Here is a 20,569-nt window from a genome sequence, read left to right on the forward strand (position 1 = left end):
ATATATTTATATTTGAAGAATATAATATAGAATATTTTATATTAACCTATATATTTACTGTTACTGTTAAATAGAAAAGGCTTCAGAGAAATGGTAAATAACTGATCTGATATTTGAAAGTATGAAAGAGCTTATTTACTGGTACCCTGTATTTCTTTCTATAGGTTCAATAATGATCTGGTGTCATTTCCTTGATCCAGTATACCTCTATCCCATCTCCCTTTTTTTGTGCTATTGTTTTCATACGTGTGTGTGTGTGTGTGTGTGTGTATGTATTGTTGTTTGTGATAATTCTGCCCAGTTTTGTCAATGTGTTTGTTTTTCTGGGAGAGGATTTGCCACGTTCCTCGCTCTGTCATTTTGTAAGTCGGTTCACCTATATATTGGACTTTAAAGTGGAAGCTTTGGCCAAGACCTTAAGCCATAAGATTTAAGATATACACTACTAACATGGATAGTGAAACAGCCTACTCTTTATGTTTTAAAGAAAGCAGATGGACAAGGACATTTATATAATATATAAAACTTACCCGCTTCACTGTTATAAAAGCATTGAAATAGTAGAGATGTGGTAAGAGCTTCAGAAGAGTTTTTTTGTTGTTTTGTTTTGGAAAACACTGCTATGAGTACAGCCCCTCTTCCCTTGGGGCAGAGATCTGGAGAGGAATATGCCTACTAATCACCAATCAAGAGAGGGCCTTAAGGGGACCACTGAGAACACTCGTCAGAGGGTTTAACATTTGTCTTCTGCGGTAGGCTGGTGCCTAGTCATGCTTGGGAAATATAAAGGACACAAGTAGCAGAATAGACAGTTTCATTTAGGAAGTAATTGCATTCTCAGGGTTTGCTGGAAGAAAGAAAACATGTGTGAGTATTGTCCATGGACTAAAGAGAACCTTGGGAAGAAGTCTTAAATTCTATACAAGGCATTTGCCTGGTAGAATGAAAGAACCTCAGAAAAAGAAAACTGGAAGTGGACCACAGGATGCACTAGGGCTGTGGAAAAACACACAAGCCCCCAGCTGGAGTAGAGATGCATTTGCATGTCAGGGAACACAGGAAGAAACCTCAAAAACAGAGAATCTCAGAAGAATCCACAAAAAGCATCTATGAAAGAAAGACTCAGCTTTAACATGTACCAAGCCAAGAGATCACAAAACCAGCTTATAAAAGTACTGCCGAAGTAATATTTTTCTTGCCCCTATTCTCACTCTCTGTGCATCCTTTTCCAACTATAAGGATTTAAAAACCAGAGTCGTCAAGCTTGGGAGAGTTCGACCGTAGGCAGGGGAAGGGAGATGTCAATGACCTCACCCCCTTTCTTCTGCAACAAGCTCTACCTTGAGCAGGAGAGAGACTTTAACTCAACGAACCCAGCATTTCAGTGTCTGCAGTGTCTGGGCTATTTCTTTTCCTCTTTTCCTTTTTCTTTTCTTCTTTTCGTATTCAAGTCAACAGAAAAGTTCTGAGGCTGCCTGAGGTTTCTTGAAGGTAGGAGGAGAGTTAGCCCTGAATAGAATCAAAGAACAAAAGAAAGTTGCTTTGAGATTAAATGCCATGAGTCATGTTTGTTTACTCTCTAGTTATCTTGTAGTTCTTAACCTAGTGGTTTTACACATACACACACTCACACACACACACACACACAGAGAGAGAGAGAGAGAAAGGCGGCAGAGAAGGGAGAGAGAGAAACTAGACTTGGACAGTTAGCTATCTTAAGCATATTCGCTTTGGATTTAATATCAGGAGAGTCTCTATCCAAGTCTTGTTGTAGGATACAGTAGTGGATAATAGGTGGTGAACAGAGTGGTTATGAATGAAGTTGCTGGACATGAGAAGAGGAAATAAAATTACTGACATTAAACTTTGGATCCCAGCAACAGATTTCCTCTAAACATTTTGAGTACTAATTTCACCCTCTCTGGAATCTCACTTGTTCTGCTTTTTTTAAAACAAGTAGAGAGCAAATTTAACATCATTTGACATTAAGAATTGTTAGGAATAAGAAAGAGAAACATCACAAGAGGGTGTGGCACTATTCTGTGGATTTTCTTCGTGCATCAACCTGGCACTACTTTGAATAATATCCATCCATCCATTGGGCAAATCTTTATTCTGAACCGACTATATTTTAGGCATAGTTTTAGGCACTAGGGATGTCTCTATTAATAAGATAAATATGACCACTGACTTAATGAATCTTTAGTTCTCCCAGAAAAGGCAGACATTGCGTGAGTGGATTGAAAGGCCTGAAGGAGGAGTCCAGAGAACACACGGAACCAGCAGCAGGCAGACCAAATATACTTGAAGGTCACGGAAGGGTTCTCTGTGGAAGTGACGTTGAAACTGAATCCTGGAGAATGGGTCAGATTTAGCTAGGTAAACGGTAGTTGCCTAAGAGGTTCAACATGATCTACCACTGCCTATATTTCCAACCTCATCATAAGCCACTTTCACATTTGCTCACCATTCATCAGCCACGTGTCTTCTCTCAGTTCCTCATACTGCCTGCCTGGAACATTATATTCTAAACCCACTGTCTCCTCACTCTGTATGACTAGCTCCTTTTTAGGGCTCAGCCTCAATTACTCTTTGTTCCTGCCTTTTACCTGTTTCCATAATTTTATACAACTCTATTTCCCATTGTTTCTTTTATTTTTTGGATTCCTTGTTTTCTGATTGTTTTCTAGAGATGGAATCTCCAAGAGGGAAGGGAATGTATCTAGCTCCTCACTTTTACCTCTCTAGTCCCTTGAACAATGTTTGACACATGGTAGTTATGCCTTAAATATTTGTTGACTAAATGAATGAATAGAAGAGATAAGTTACAGCCTTGAGTGGGAAAGAGCTTGACACATTTGAGGGAAAGAAAACCAGTATGGCTTTAGCATAGAAAGCAAAAGAGAGAGTAGTGGTGTGGGGTTGAGGAAGTAGACAGAAATTCAATTTTGCAATCTTTTGCACTAGTATTCTTCAAATTGCTATTAGTGAGTCATGAAATCAATTCAGTGGGCTGTTACCAGCATTTAAACAAAAGTATTAGACTAAAATCAGAGTACATTGTACTTAGTAAAAGTATCACATGAAACTTACTTCTATATTTTAAATATTTGTCTGTGTATATATTTATGTATTGTATTGTGGTATGCAAAGTTTTCTCTGTTTTGGTTTGCAGTAAATAGGTGTAAGAGCCACCATTGTAGACCATGTTAAGGATTTCTGACTTTTCTACTAAGAGAATAGAAACTCATTGATGATATTTTCCCAGGAGAATAGATTTCAAGATTTCCTTCCAATTGGAGACATTAATCATAATAAAAAGTGTTACTACTTTTAGCAACATGTATGCATGAAAAATCAGGGTAGGCTGCATTTATTGCTACCCCTAGATTGTCTCATTTTGTTTCTACAAAGTAAGAACTATGTGTTATTCACTATTGTTTCCCAAGTGCCTACTATAGACTAGGTAGATAGCAAAGATGTGTTTGTTGAATGAACAAAATATCTCGTATGAAGCTACTGTTTGTGAATGGAATGGCTGTAAGTCCAAGCAGATGCTCGTCTGCTATGCCATTCTCATTATTACAGTTTTTAACACAGAAAACTTTGGTGAGAATAACTACCAGAATCTTGCTTAATTTTTGAGGTTCCACTATGGAGAGTGTCAAGTATAAAGTCTATAGGGCCACAGAGTTTCATGCTATACACCTGTCTGATTCATCTTTTTTTTGCTCCCAAGCACCTTACATAACACAAGGTCTATTGTAGATACTTATTTGTAAGTGACAAATATATAAAAAATGTCTGATTTTCTACTGTCACAACAATAATTACCACAGATAGTGCATCTTTCAAGTAAATATATAATGTTATTAGTGATAAGTCTATGTAATTAATTCTATTGTAGATATTTATTTGTAAGTGACAAATATATTAAAAAATTCTTATTTTCTACTATCACAACAATAATTACAACAGATAGTGCATCTTTCAAGTAAATATATAATGTTATTAGTGATAAGTCTATGTAATCTTTATCTTAAAAGCGAATCATATGCATTGAATATTTATTATGGGCTAGATACCTTTCACAGTAGTGTTATTCACATTGCAAGCAAGTAACCTGGGTCTTAGAATATGAAACTGGAGCTTGAATTAAGGTTATTCTGCATCCCATATCCAATGGTGTTTTCACCAAATTATGCTGCTTCAATAAAGAAAATAACTGGCTTTCCTTCATCCTTTGAATCCCTGATAGTACTGCCCTGGCATTGTCCTACATAGACATTTCAGCTTCTGGAGAGGGAGGACATAACCTCTCAGGAATTACCACTACTGCAGCAAATCTAAAGGTCTTATGCTCTTGGGCCTAGTAGCTTTATGTGGACCATCATATGCATAGAACACTTCATATTAAGAAGTTATTTCACTTCTGAGGGAAAATGATATGAGGGAAATATGGATGGTAAAGATGAAAATGAGGCACACGATTTTATATTATATCATCCACAAAAATATGTTCCACCCAGAGCTCTAGAGTATTAGCTGGATTCTGACTTGGGAACGGATGTAGTTCCCATACTTTGAATTTAGTTGGCATGAAAACATCAGTCATATTAGTAGAAAGTCATTGCTGATCACTTTAAAAATGTTGTAATAGAAATAGCACAGAAAATGCTGATAATGGGAAGTGCTGAATTGTAAGGATCATATCACTCAATATAGATATATATTTCTTGTATTATAAATTTAAGTATAAATACCAGAGTACAAATTACTCTTTTGTAGTTTTGCCTGCATTGTTTTATGTCATCCTTTAAAGATAAAATATAGTTTCAAAAATACTTAGAGCCTAATCAAAGGCACAGTACAGTATAGTAGTAAATGGATAATCATGTTTGTAAGATGTGTGTAATATGTAGTTAACTAGGGAAAAATAATAAGAGGTAAAAGAAATTCATATCGGTATTGATTAACAGTGTAAGATAGTATAGTAGAATAGAAAATGAGGGATGAGGGTAATACAACTTATGGATAAATAGAAAATGAACATCTCTTGACTTGAGCAAAATGTTTTAGTGTAACTGGGCTTGAAAATTATCCCTTTTACATGTATACATATATCCTATCATTCATTCATTATCTAACAAATACGTATTAAGTGCCCACGTGTGCCTACATAGGGACTGGGAATTTCACAATGAATGAAACACACAAAAAACCTGCCTTCATAGAATTTATATTCTAATGAAGAAGGGAGAAGAGACAGATAAACACAACAAAAACTACATAAGTGGATATTAGGTGGCCAAAAAGCAAGAAAGCAGGGGTTTTGCCAGTTTTAAATAATAGGTCAGGGAAGACTTCACTGAAAAGATGATATTGGAATAAAATCCTGAAAGTTATTGACAATAGCAGCTAGGTCAACCAAAATAACAGAAATGTGAAAGCTGAGTGCCTTAGTCTGCTTTCTGCTGCTATAACAGAACATGACCCACTGGGTAATTAATAAAGTGAATAAATTTATTGGCTTACAGTTTTGGAAAGTCCAAGGCCAAGGAGCCAGCAGTTTTGGTGCCTGGTGAGGCTATTCTTTTAGATAGCCATTGTCCAGAGGAGAGGAAGGCTGGATCTAAAATATGGCAGAAGGCAAAAGGGCTAAGAGAGAGAGCCCATTCCATGAGCCCCTTTAAAAAGGTGTTAAACCCACCCATGAGGGTGAAACCCTCATCGTCTAATCACCTCTCAAAGGCCCCACCTCCCAATACCATCACATTGGCAATTAAATTTCAACATGACTTTTGGAGCAAATGATCAAACTATGGCACTAAAGCAGTTTATAATTGGTTAATGTTAGCAAACTTTTCTACTAGGTTTAAAATAAGAAAATGCGAAACCAAGATTATAGTAATGTATTATGATAAATTAGATTTATAGTTTGGTCTCATTTTTATGTAAAAAGTTGATTTAAAATGCTGTATACATTTTCAGCCTGATGAATATGCATGATAAGATAAAAATACTTGTACTTTAGGAGCTTAAGAAGTAAGTGATGAAAGTAAATAGATGTTTTACTTTAAAAACATTTTTTTTTCTTGTTGGTATAAATAATGATGATTGATAGACCAGAATGAAGAATGGGGGGATCTTTATTTTTTATAATTATTAAATAGAGAACCATGGGTGATTTTTACCATTCATATAATATTGCTTCATATTTTTTACAACCAAATATAATGAAGAACCTGAGTTTAAAAACTCGAGGGTGTATTAGAAGATCCCATTTAAAAAAACACACATTTCAAATCCTCTCTTTTCCTATTGCTTTAAGTATTATGAAAAAGCAGTGAAACAGCCTGGAAAGATACACATCATAATGAAAATGGTGATTACACTTTATTCTTTGTTCACTTCAGCAGTTTTTGTTTGTGACAATGAGCAGGAATCATTTTTATAATTTTTTAAAAGTTAATGTTTAAAAAGAGAGATCGTTAACAATTTAAAACAAATTTGATTTATTTTGAAATAAAAACATTTTAGAATCTACATACTAAAGATAAACAATAAAGATATTTGAAAAGGTATTCCAAATTAGATGTAACTTATAGAATGCTGAAATATAAGTACATGTTGTTTTATGAAATTTCAAAGACTTGGTATAATGGAATAGCTAAGATGTTCATTCATTAAATAGTTTTTTATTTGATTTTAAATAACAAAGAGTAATTGTAGAAGAATAAAGGAAAGTATACAGAGTATTTTTCCATGAAAATATTTTTATTTAACTGCTTCCAAATTAAACTGGTGTTTTCAAATGAACAAACATTTCTTTAAAAATGTCATTACTAAAGTTCAAATTCAACATGAATGTACTTTTGTAATTCCTAATAAATAGTTAAGGGAAAAAATCTTTCTTTTTTATTGTGAATTTGTATAATGCTGACCCTACTGAGGAAACAATGACATGTGGCTTAATTATAATATAAACAGTACAAAAATAATTTTAAGTTTCCATAATTTCAACATATTTCTCATAAAATACTTGGCAAATGAAAAGCAACACAAGCCCCGTAGTTTCCTAATAATTATTCACAGTATAAATTTGAACAAGTAAATATGGAAAGTAAACAGTATCATCAAAACACATTTTACCTTTTCCCTAAGTTATGTGTGAAACCCATTTGTATACACGGGGAACTCAACCTATCTAGTGTCCTTGCATAGACTTTTTCTTCCTAAGACGCATACTCATAATTGTTTAAATCTTAGAACTGCATCCAAGAGGAAGCTTAACAATAGTGATTGTTTGTTTTGTAGGTTTTAAAGACGCTAGAGTGCCAAAGAAGACTTTGAAGTGTGAAAACATTTCCTGTAATTGAAACCAAAATGTCATTTATAGATCCTTACCAGCACATTATAGTAAGTCATTCACTGTTTATGAATTCTTTCTTGGAGGGGGACTGATATGTTTCTGTGTGTGAGTATTGCGGGCTTTGCTAGTAAAGTAAAACTGTGACAACTTCAGCATTTGTTATTAAAGTCATATGAACTGAATGTGATACAAAAAGGCTACGGAACATAATAAAACTAATTTATCTCTTCATTTTATTACTGTAAGTTTCCAGAAAAGAGGAACTTGAAAGGAAAAAAATACCCAAACATCCATAATAATAATGGAACAATAAAAAATGTTGTTATCACTTAGCGATCATCAGCCTGCATAGTTTACACCCTTTGCATGACTTGGTGGAAAGAAGAATAAAAGTAAAAGAATTTCTGAGTTTAGGGCTATATTTTGGTTTGCATTTTCAGGGCAATTAATTCTGTAAACTTTCCCTTAGTTAGATATGTTTAAATAAATTCTTCTATGGGTGGTTAGTTTTAGTAAAGAGTTAAGTAATTCATATTTTAGTACGTAATTTTCCAAACTCCAGTGGAAGTATACAAGCTCTTTTCTGGTCAATAAACAGAAGAGAGATTTCCTTGCTGAATTCAACATTTGAAACTCAGGTTTATATGAAGTAGATACAGGTTTTATCGATATTTAAGGAGTAATCCATAGCCTCATTTTCACTTGAAATAAAATGCTGTTTTCTTACTCTGCATCCATTTCTAGATATCATCCTCTTTCTTGCTCTCCTTAGATAAAAAGTTTAATGTATTATAATTATTTGTAATGCCTTCTTCCCCTCCATTCATAACTTGAACCATTGATCTGGCCTCAGCCATTCCACTTCACAAAAAGGTCTAATTAATTGGCCTCTCTGGTGTTAAATCCAATAAACTCCTCAGTCCCCTCACTCCTTCTGTCCAACTCTGCTGCTCGTTACTATTTTCTTGAAACTCTTCTCAGATTTTTCTGGTTTTGTTTCTTCTGTTCCTTGCTGTTGGTTACTTCTCAGTTTTCTTAAGAAAGCTCTTCTTTCTGTCTGATTCTCTTCTTTTTAATAAATTGAGGTATACTATATATAAAGTGCATAAATCTTAATTGTTAAGCTTGGTGAATTTTTACAAATGTATTTGGAATAAAAATGTATTCCACCCATGAAACCATCACTCAGATTATAAGCACCCAGAAAGACTTGCTCATATACCTTCTAGTCAATAACTTGCCTCAAAGGTAGCCAATATTTTACCTCTATTATCATGGGTAAGTTTTGCTTATGTTTGACCTTAATATACATTTCTGCAGTCAACATTGCGTCTATGAGATTCATTCATGTTGTTGTGAGTAGCACACTTCCACACTTTTACATTGCCATGTGGTTTTTCATTATTTGAATATGTCATAAGCTATTTCTTTAGTCTACTGATAACCATCATATTCTCTTTGAATGGCAATGGTGATTTCCTATAAATCAGGCAAATATATATGTGTGACTTCATTTCTTTTCTGTTTTATTAGTCAAATAGTCTGTGTTTGCCCCAATGCCAATCTATCCTAATTTCTGTAGTTTGCCCCAATACTGATCTATCCCAATTTGTGTAGCTTTAAAATGTGTCTTTATATATGGCAACGTAAATCCTCCAATTTTTTTCTTCAAGAATATCCTGTCTAGTTTTAGTTCTTTGTATTTCCATATAATTTTTGTATTCATTTTGCCAATTTACACACACATGCACACAAAATTGCTGGGAATGTAATGATTCTACAGAGAAGAGATAATATAATAACAATATTGAGTCTTCCAATCCATTAACAAACCATGAATTTCATCCAAAACTAAATGTTACTTATTTTTATCTTTAATTATCTCAGTAATGTGTTATAGTTTTCCTTAAGAAATCTTGTGTATATATATTTTTGATGTATTTTTTAATATTTGATGTTTTAATGTAATTGTAAAGGTATTTGCAAACTGTATTTTCCAATTAGTTGTGCTTTTTTTTTTTTTTTTTTTTTTTTTTGAGATGGAGTCTTACTCTGTTGCCCAAGCTGGAGTGCTATAGTGTGATCACAGCTCACTGCAACCTCCATCTCTCGGGTTCAAGTAATTCACATGCTTCAGCCTCCCCTGTAGCTGATATTACAGGCATCCACTACCATGCTCGGCTAGTATTTTTGTATTTTTAATAGAGACAGAGTTTCGCCATGTTGGCCACGCTGGTCTTGAACTCCTGGTTGTTTATGTTTAACAGAAAAATATGAAAAAATTATTTATAATAACCATAATATAAAATAATGTAAGCCCACAATGTAAGGGCTCTGATAAGAGACAATGAAGATGACTCTAGAGTATGTAACAGGAAGAATTAATAACAGGAATCCTTCTGGAAAGGATTTCTAGGGGAAGTAACATATCAGCATAGACCTGAAGGTTCGTAGAAGAAGTTTGTCAGTTAAAGAGAGAGAAAATGACTTTTCTGAATTGGAAAAAATAAGCGTATGTGAAGTAGTCTGAAGGCGCGATATAATAGTACACGATTCAAGGAAATGAAAGAAGTTTAGTATGGTTGGAACACAAAACATTTCAAAGAATATGATTATATTGAATGACTTTCACTCTTCTACTTGATCTGACCAGGTCTTATTACTGACTGCCATGCAGCCCCCACACATGTCTTGTCAGACGATCTGGTGAACCGGCCATTCAGTTTCTTCTTTTAACATAGCAGAGTATATGTATTTAGTTTTTACATTTTTAAAAAATTATACTTTAAGTTCTAGGGTACATGTGCACAATATGCAGGTACATAGGTATACATGTGCCTTGATACATAGGTATACATGTGCCATGTTGGTTTGTTGCACCCATCAACTCATCATTCACATTAGATATTTCTCCCAATGCTATTCCTCCCCCAACCTCCCACCCCCTGACAGGTTCTGGTGTGTGATATTCCCCACCCCGTGTCCAAGTGATCTCATTGTTCAACTCCCACCTATGAGTGAGAACACATGGTGTTTGGTTTTCTGTTCTTGTGTTAGTTAGCTGAGAATGATGGTTTCCAGCTTCATCCATGTCCCTGCAAAGGACATGAACTCATCCTTTTTTTTATGGCTGCATAGTATTCCGTGGTGAATATGTACAACATTTTCTTAATCCATTGATGGACATTTGGGTTGGTTCCAAGTCTTTGCTATTGTGAATAGTGCCACAATAAACATATGTGTGCATTTGTCTTTATAGTAGCATTATTTATAATCCTTTCGGTTTATACCCAGTAATGGGATTGCTGGGTCAAATGATAATTCTAGTTCTAGATCCTTGAGGAATCACACACTGTCTTCCACAATGATTGAACTAATTTACACTCCCACCAACATTGTAAAAGCATTCCTATTTCTCCACATCCTCTCCAGAATCTGTTGTTTCCTGACTTTTTAATGATTGTCATTCTAACTGGCGTGAGATGGTATCTCACTGTGGTTTTGATTTGTATTTCTCTGATCACCAGTGATGATGAGCATTTTTTCATGTATCTTTTGGCTGCATAGATGTGTTCTTTTGAGAAGTGTCTGTTCATATCCTTTGCCCATTTTTTGATAGGGTCGTTTGTTTTTTTCTTGTAAATTTGTTTGAGTTCTTTGTAGATTCTGGATATTAGCCCTTTGTCAGATGGGTACACTGCAAAAATTTTCTCCCATTCTGTATGTTGCCTGTTCACTCTGATGGTAGTTTCTTTTGAATACCAGAGTATATTTAAAAATCAAACTGCATCTGGACATCTAAGGTTCAGCACTGGGACCTTTTCTTGAAAATTTTGTTAACTATAGCAACATATTTAGGCTATGGTAATTACCTATGTGGTAATATTATATTATACCATATTACAAAACGTGAATAAACCACATATTGCTATCACATTTTTCATTACTTTCGCCAATATCAGACTTAGACATCAACTAGCATTCTAATTTATAGCCCTTTTAAATGAAGAGATCTGTGAGCTTTACAGTTTCCTTCATTCTTCTTATTCTTGCTAAGTGTATATGAAAAAAAAACCAACTGTGGGTGTGTGCATATGTGTGTGTGTGTAAATTGTTTTTTAAAAAATTTCCTGCTATGGTTTTCACAGAAAGATATTTTTCAAAATATGTAAGTGAGCAAGCACACTCAACACTGAATGATATTAGTAAAAAGGAAAGTTGGAGTGAATCAAGCCAGCTTACTATTAATAGTAATGAGCTCTTGGTGCCAAACAGGCTAACACAGTTTTGGCTGCCTCCAGGCCAGAAGACTGGGCTCATTTTCACCATTCCTGTGATGCAGGGACATGTTGGAGAATCCTGTGGGCTGATGCAGCAATTTGCAGCCAGCAAGCTCACTTGCTTCCAATGGTGCTTGGATTTTAAGAAGCTGGTAGGAAAACAGAGTGACAAATACATGACAGAGTTTAGTTTCCATATGTTTAGAATCATTATGATGTGACTTCCAACCTCAAGGATTTTTGTACCTTCAGAATTTATTGAAGTTTTTTTTTTTTTTTTTTTTGTTTTTTTTTTTTTTTTTTACCAGGAGCCATCAATTTCACAAGTGGAGGTCAAGTATAAAATATTTATAACATTTTCCATCTTTTTATTCTGAAAATATGAGTCATATGCCTGAAGTGAAAAAATTCACACCTCTTTCTACCACCTATTAACAATGGAGGGGCACTGTCCCACATCCCACAGAAACTAAGGTTGTCTTCACGTTAGGGACAGTAAACCACGTGGATATGGCAGCATGATTGCATAGTAAAATACAAGAACTTTCAAAAAATATAATTGTAGGATGACTGGAAATTTTACCAAAAATGTAGAAAGCTATTATTCAGATTATTACAGTAACACAGGAAAGAAAACCACCACTGAATAAGTAATCAAAGAACTAGTGTTCTGGTAGGAGTTCTAGTCTTACCAGTTACATGATCATGAACACGTAGACTCTGACTTTTACCTGCCTCATCTGGAAAACAGGGTATGAATAGGACCTGCTCTGTCTGCTTCACAGAGCTTTCATAAATAGTAAATTGTTATGTGCACAAAATTATTCCTTTGAAATAATGAAATAAGATATTTTCAGAAAAGTTAGATGGTGAGATGCTGTTACTAGAAAATCAGAAATATAAAAGTGGTAAAACTATTATTACAAAAGCACAGGACTGTTAATGAGTTAATAATGAGTTTTTTGGCAAATAGTAGAATTTCTGTGAGCACTCAAAATCTAAAAAATGAAGAAGAAGAAAGCTAGTGTATTGGGGTTCTCTAGAGAATCAGGACCAATAGGAGGTATTAATTCATTAAGTATGTGGTATTAATTAATTTATTATGACAAACAGGAGATATTGATTAATTTGTTGATTTATTATGAGAAATTAATTAATTGATAATTAATTGACTGATGATTGGCTCACACAATTATGGAGTCTGAGCAGTCCTACGATCTGCCATCTCAAGCTGGAAACACTGTAAAGTTGGGGTGTATTTTGGCTTTCGTCTGAAGGCCTGAGAACCAAGGGAGCTGATAATGTGAATCCCAATCTGAGAGCAGGACGAAATGCAAGGCGATGTCTCAGCTCAAACAGTGAGACAAGAATAAATGGGGATGAATTCTTCCTTCCTCTGCCTCTGTTGTTTGAGCTGTCAACAGATTGGGTAATGCCCGGCTGCATCCGGGAGGGCAATCTACTTTACTTGAGCCCACTGGTTCAAACGGTAATGTGATTTAGATATACCCTCATAGGCACACCTAAAACAATGTTTAATCTGGACAACACACGGCCTACTGAAATTGATATGTAAAATTAATCATCACAGCTAATGATAAACTCCTAACTTGTCCTTGATATCATTAATGCCCTGCCACAAGCCTCCCTTAGGGGGCGAAAGTGTGCTAATTCAAAGTAATGTCCATATTTCTGCCTCTTTTTTTTTTTTGAGAATCGCTCTGTCCCCCAGGCTGGGGTGCAGTGGCGCGATCTCGGCTCACTGCAAGCTCCGCCTCCCGGGTTCACACCATTCTTTTGCCTCAGCCTCCCGAGTAGCTGGGACTACAGGCGCCCGCCACCAAGCCCGGCTAATATTTTGTATTTTTAGTAGAGACTGGGTTTCACCGTGGTCTCGATCTCCTGAGCTTGTGATCCGCCCGCCTCGGCCGCCCAAAGTGCTGGGATTACAGGCGTGAGTCACCGCGCCTGGCCGTTTCTGTTTCTTTACCGCACAACATAGATCAGAAATTCCTAGAATATCACCAGGTTTATCTTTCAGTTCTCAAATTTCTTTTTAGTTCGTTTAAAAAATTTCTCAGGCTTTTTTTATACTCCCACTCCCATATAGTCATATTTCAATTTGACTTTCTTTTCCTTGAACACTGTAAGTATAGTATAGCTGATTAATGGATGGGTTTGTTTCTGTGCCTGTTGATTAATTATGCTGGTTTGCAGACTTGGTGTCATGACTCGTTATAATCCCAGTTATCTTTGATTTTGTGTTGAACGCTATGGTGAAAAATAGAAGTAATCTTTTAGAGATAACTTATTTGCTTCCATCAGGCCCCTGGGGATACTAGCGGTTTGGGACAAATGTAATCCCAGTTCCAGATTGGTTTTCTGGGCAGCTTGTATTACACTAAAATGGGTTACCAGTACATAGAAAGGATGTTCACGTTTAGTCCTATGTCACAATCTATGGAGATTTTACTTTGCAAAGAGGAGTGTGGTTTACCGGGGTTCTTATTCTTAGAATGCTGATGAATCTCTCAAGGCTGCGCAGTCTCTTAGTCCTCTCCTCTTCTGGATCAGCAAATGCCCCTGTGGCAAAACTGAGCTCACCTCTCTGGGATTTTTTGTGCTCTTTTTCACCTTTGCTCTCTGTTCTGGTAGTTAATGCTGCCTCCCAAGTAGCTGGGATTACAGGCGTGGGCTACCATGCCCAGCTAATTTTTTGTATTTTTAATAGCGATGGGGTTTCACCATGTTGGCTAGGCTGGTCTGAAACTCTTGACCTTGAGTAATCCACCTTCCTTAGTTTCCCAAAGTGCTGGGATTACAGGCCTGAGCCACCATGCCTGGCCTGAACCTTTTATTTGTTGCTTAATGAAAAGAACAAGTAAAGCAGGGAGAAGGTTTTTAAGAAGTGCCTCAAAATAGGGATAAAATATCTAAAATTGCATTTGTTAGCGTATCCATGTTTTCAAGTGTATTGGATCTATTAGCCTTAAGGTTCACATTTGAAAACCATCAGTTCTAAGGCATCTTAAATCTGAATGAACATGACTTATCATCTAGGGCAGTAATTCTAAACCAAATAAATATGACTTCCGCAAAGCGCCAAGGATGTGTGAGAAAAACTTTTCAAATGCACATGCTACTTCGTGTGTTCTAATGAGCTTCTCTAGAAAGGTGAAGGTGCGCCTGTTCTTCACAGTCCACTCAGTCACTGTTACTCCAGGAGAGTGTAGATTTCCTCATAAGTATGGAGGTAGGAAAAGGCTGATGTTCACACTTTTTTTGTGTGATGCTACAGCTATTTAGTTACCATTGGACTAGAATCTATATTATACTTACAATTTAGGTGCTAGATATTTGGGAAGTTGTTTCATTTCAGTGTTTTAAGGATATTATAGTCACTATAAATTCATGATGAATATATCATTAAATAAATATTTTACTATGTTCTTTTTTAAAGAAAGCGTCTGCTGTATTGCCTAGGCTGGCCTCAAACTTCTGGGCTCAAGTGATCCTTCTGTCTGAGCCTCTCAGATAGCTGTAACTATAGGTGTGCGCCACAGAACCCAGCTAAATTAGAATTTTAGAACGAAGCTGTTAAAATTAATATTTTCTTGTATTGGTTTTCACTGCTAGGGCAGTCCCTGAAATCTTGTTCCTTTTTTGTTTGAAACTTCACTTTTAAAAATTCTGTTTTTAATTGACACATAGTAATTGTACATATATACGGGGTACAGTATGATGTTCCATTATATTATACATTGTGTAATAATCAAATCAAGATTTTTAGCATATTCATCATCTCATACATTTATCATGCCTTTGTGGTGAACACATTAAAAATCTTCTGTTCTATTTTGAAATACGCAGCACGTTACTATTAACCATAGTCATCCTGCTGTACTGTAGAACACCAGTACTTATTTCTCCTACCTAACTTTGTACCCATTTACCATTCTCTCCCCATTTTCTCCTCCCTCCTATCTTCCCTAGCCTCTGGTAACCACTATCTTACTCTCTACTTCTATGGCCTCAACTTCTTTAGATTCCACGTACGGGTAGATCTTGTGCTATTTGTCTTTCTGTGCAAATACCTAATTATTTTTATTTTTTATTTTTATTTTTTGAGACAGAGTCTCGCTCTGTTGCCCAAACTGGAGGGCAGTGGTGTGATCTCAGCTCACTGTAACCTCCGCCTCCTGGGTTCAAGCCATTCTCCTGTCTCAGCCTCCCAAGAAGCTGGGATTACAGGTGCCTGCCACCATGCCTGGCTAATTTTTTTATATTTTTAGTAGAGATGGGGTTTCACCATTGGCCAGGCTGGTCTCAAACTCCTGACCTCAGGTGATCCACCTTCCTTGGCCTCCCTCCAAGTGGTGGTTTACAGGTGTGAACAAAGGACAGGATTTCCTTCTTTCTTATGGTTGAATAGTATTCCGTTGTGTATGTGGACCACTTTTATTTATCCATTCATCCATTGATGGGCACTTAGGTTGATTCCATATCTTGGTTATTGTGAATGTTGTGAATGTTGTAATAAACATGGGAGTGCAGATTTGTCTTCAACATACTGCTTTCATTTCCTTTGGATATATGCCCAATAGTAGGATTGCTGGACCAGATGGTAAGTACCATTTTTAATTTTTTTGAAGAACCTCCATACTGTTTTACACAATGGCTATGCAAATTTACTTTTCCACCAACAGTGTATAAATGTTTTCTTTCTCTACATCTATGCAAGCATTTGTTATTTTTGTGGTTTTTATAATAGCGATTCTAGTTGGGAAGAGGTAATATCTCATCGTGGTTTTGATTTGCATTTCCCTGAGGATAAGTGATGTTGAACATTTTTTTTCATAAACTTTTTGGCCATTTGAGTGTCTTCTTTTGAGAAATGTCTAGTTAGGTCTTTTACTTGTTTTCAAAATCAGATAATTATTATTATTATTATTATGTTATTGAGTTGAGTTTCTTATATATTCTGGATACTAGTCCCTAAACTCGTGATTAAAAGAGGACTTAAAATCTTCCTACTGCAATAAGAATGCACTCTGTATTTGGTTTTATTTTTAAAAATATATACAACTATAGGCCAGGTGTGGTGGCTCACACCTGTAATCCCAGCACTTTGGGAGGCTGAGGTGGGCAGATCGCTTGAGCCTAGGAGTTTGACACTAGCCTGAGCAACATGGCAAAATCCCATCTCTACAAAAACAAAAACAAGAAACAAAAATTAGCCGGGTGTGGTGGTGCGTGCCTGTAGTCCCAGCTACTTGGGAGGCTGAGGTGGGAAGATCATCTGATCCACTGCACTCTAGGCTGGGCGATAGAATGAGACTGTCTAAATAAAATAAATAAAATAAAATAAAATAAAATAAAGTAAAATATATACATATATATATATATATATAATATAATATATTGCCAAATTGAATGTATATACTTGTGCAGGTGATAAATTTCTTGTTCAAGGGGAGAAGAATCTCAAGTCACATTTCTGATTTTGATTTTCTTTTAGTGATATCTTCTAGAGCTAACAAATTATGTTCCAAATTAGATGTTTTGATCATTAAGATAATTTCTGCATATGGCCAACTCATGACTGATAATTTTTGAATAATACCAAGGTTAGGTATTATTGTTAGACTAAAAATAGATAATGCTGATCATTCTTTAAAAATGTAGGTGAATAATAGCAAAATGCCTGTGCTTCATAGTTATATTAGAATGAAACTCCACACCTGAAAGTGAAACTGAAAATAAGCATCTTATCAAAAAAGCCTCATGATTTGTTAATGACGTCAATGCAGCCATTAAAAAAAAAATTCTGAGAAGGTGCCTATTGCCAATTGTGGTGATCATAATCTCTGCATTCAGTAATAACATATAGTCTTTGTCATACTAACAGTTTTTAGTTTTAAAAATTAGGCAAAGTTAGGTTGAATACAGAAAAACAATATTTGCATGCAGAATCTACTTTATTTTCCATCAGCTTTATTTTATGATTGTTTCTTTGGTTCTTGTCTTATAACAGTAGAGTTTTAAACAGATTAGGAAGATCATCAAATTGATTTTGTATAAATTGGTTCTTTTTTTCAATGCCAAACATAGTTACATATATCAATATACTTATCCAGACTTATCCAGAATGAATTTAATCCAGTAGTTGTTTTCCTAATGAATAGGAAATTGTAATTTTGAAAAGAAAAAGCACCTTGGTTTTTACTATGGAAATGAATATGAATGCAGAAAGACACTCAAAGTAATCCAAGACCTGAAGGCAAAGCTTAATCTTCATGACTAAGTCGGTGGATTGAGCTTAGATTTGACATCTCAATTGAAATATGACATCTCTCTCTGCCAACTACCAGCCACCATTGTCCTGAGTCATTAGTTTCCCTTGGAAAACACTGGTTGTGAATTCAGTAATATAATTTCCTCTGGCACTATCCCTGAGATATAACCAAACATCTCCTATCCAAGTTGAAACCTAGCGCAGTCTGGACTAGTTTGAAATTGCTTGTGATAGTGGCCCCAGGAAACATGGTAAGCGATTCTTAAAAGACTATTTGGATAATCATTGACTGAAACTGAACATCTTTCTCCAAGAATATGTGCTTACTTTATTATCGATACTCTCTTATTAATCTTTAAAGCTCTTTGAAAGAGATGGGCACAGACACAGAATGGCAAGGCTGAATTCTAGTGAAAGGTCACCATTTACTATCTATGAGTAACTGGGAAATTACTGAGTGTCTCAGAATCTCATTTTACTCATTTATAAATATAAATAATAACACCTATTCTTTAGGGTTGTTGGGAATATTAAATGACAGTTGGTGTCTACTAGGATGTATGACATATGGTTCACATTCAATGAGTCCTTATAATAAAAACAATCTTTTTGTCCATGTTATTAATAAACATTTAGTATATGAATATATTTGCAGCAACTTCAAAAATCAAATATTAAATAATAGATAAAAATATTGCTCATAGTTTTTGTGATACAAGGAAGGTTTCTAGGTATTTGAAAATCCATGTAATATTAGAAATTCTTAGATATGGAAAAAAAGCATAGATGATTTTGGGAGGGGGCATCATTATGTGTAATAATTATTATTGAGAGGGTTTCTTTTGCAGCGAAAGCTAATTTTAAACAGATTTTCAAGAGCATTTTCTCATTGTATTTCAGGCCCAGTTATCACCTGTGTAGATTCATTTTCTGCATGTGGATGTCCAGTTGTTCAAGCATCATTTGTTGAAAAGACTATATTTGCTTTGTTATATTGTCTTTTCTCCTTTGTCAAAGATCAGTTGACTTCATCTATGTGCTTCTCTATTCTGTTCCACTGATCTGGTTTGTTTGTTTGTGTATTTTTTTTTTTTTTTATTGCCTGTACCACACTGTCTTGATTACTGTAGCTTTATAGTAAGTCTTGAAGTTGCATAGCGTCAGTACTCTAACTTTTCTCTTCTCCTTCAATTTTGTGTTTACTATTCTGCTTTTGCCTCTTCATATAAATTTTAGAATCAGTTTCTCGTTTTCACAGAATATTTTGTGATTTTTGTCGGGACTTTGTTGAATCTATAGGTCACAATGGAAAGAAATGACATCTTTACATTATTGAGTCTTCCCATCCATGAATATTGAATATCTCTCCATTTATTTAGTTCTTCCTTGACTTATTTCATATGAATTTTGTATTCTTCCTCATATAGATCCTCTACATACATTGTTAGATTTATAACTATTTCATTTTGGGAAGTGCTAATATAAGAAGTATCGTGTTTTTAATTTCAAAGTCTACTTGTTCATTTCTGGTATGTAGAAAAGCAATTGACTTTTGTATGTTAATCTTATCTCCTGCAACCTTGTTATAGTCATATAATTAGTTCCAGAAGTATTTTTTCAAATTGATTATATTGGGTTTTCTTCATAAACATTCATGTTATCTGTGAACAAAGTTTTATTTCTTCATTCTCAATCTATATACCTTTTATTTCCTTTTCTTATCTTACTGCGTTAAATAGGACTTCCAGTACAATGTTGAAAAGGGGTGATGACAGGGTTCCTCCTTACTTTGCTCCTGATCTTTTTGGGGAAGCTTCCATTTTGTCATCATTAAATATGACATTAATTATAATTTTTTTGGTAGATGTCCTTTATCAAGTTGATGAAACTTCCTTCTATTTCTATTTCGCTGAAATTTTTTTTTATTATGAATGGATGTTAAATTTTGTCGGATGCTTTTTATTCATCTGTTGATATGATCATGTAATTTTTCTTGTTTAGCCTGTTGATATGATGGCTTTAATTAATAGACTTTTGAATGCTGAATCAGCCTTGTGTATCTGACATAAACCCCACTTGGTCATGGTGTATAATTCTTTTTTTTTTTAGACGGAGTCCACTCTGTCACCTAGGCTGGAGTGCAGTGGTGGTGTCTTGCTCACTGCAACCTCTGCTGCCAGGGTTCAAGCGATTCTCTTGCTTCAGCCTCCCAAGTAGCTGGGATTACAGTCACACACCACCATGCCCAGCTAATTTTTTGGTATTTTTAGTAGAGATAGAGTTTCACTATGTTAGCCAGGCTGGTCTCAAACTCCTGACCTCAGGTGATACGCCCGCCTTGGCCTCCCAAAATACAGACATGAGCCACTGTGCCCGGCCTGGTGTATAATCCTTTTTATATGTTGTTGGACTTGATTTACTAATATTTTGTTGAGAACTTTAGCATGTATGTTCATGAGAAACATTGGCCTGTAGTTTTCTTTTCTTGTAATGTCTTTGTCTGGTTTTGGAATTTGGGTAATGGTGGCCTCCAAGAAAGATTTAAGAAGTATTCCCTCTGCTTTAATCCTCTGGAAGAGGTTGCAGAGAATTGATATAATAATTGATATAGTTTCCTCTTAA

The 20,569-nt window shown here is 35.2% G+C and overlaps 1 protein-coding gene across 1 annotated transcript in view; it reads left to right on the forward strand.

Annotated features, from left to right (window-relative positions):
* Positions 1 to 20,569, forward strand: part of PLA2G4A (phospholipase A2 group IVA) — a 148,072-nt gene that overhangs the window by 17,562 nt on the left and 109,941 nt on the right. The window contains exon 2 of the mRNA XM_005540257.5: positions 7,318 to 7,419. Within this exon, the coding sequence (XP_005540314.1) occupies positions 7,387 to 7,419 (33 nt within the window). The 5' untranslated portion in view covers positions 7,318 to 7,386. The remainder of the gene's footprint in view (positions 1 to 7,317; positions 7,420 to 20,569) is intronic.

This window comes from Macaca fascicularis, chromosome 1, assembly GCF_037993035.2.
Source record: "Macaca fascicularis isolate 582-1 chromosome 1, T2T-MFA8v1.1".
Taxonomy (NCBI): Eukaryota; Metazoa; Chordata; class Mammalia; order Primates; family Cercopithecidae; genus Macaca; species Macaca fascicularis.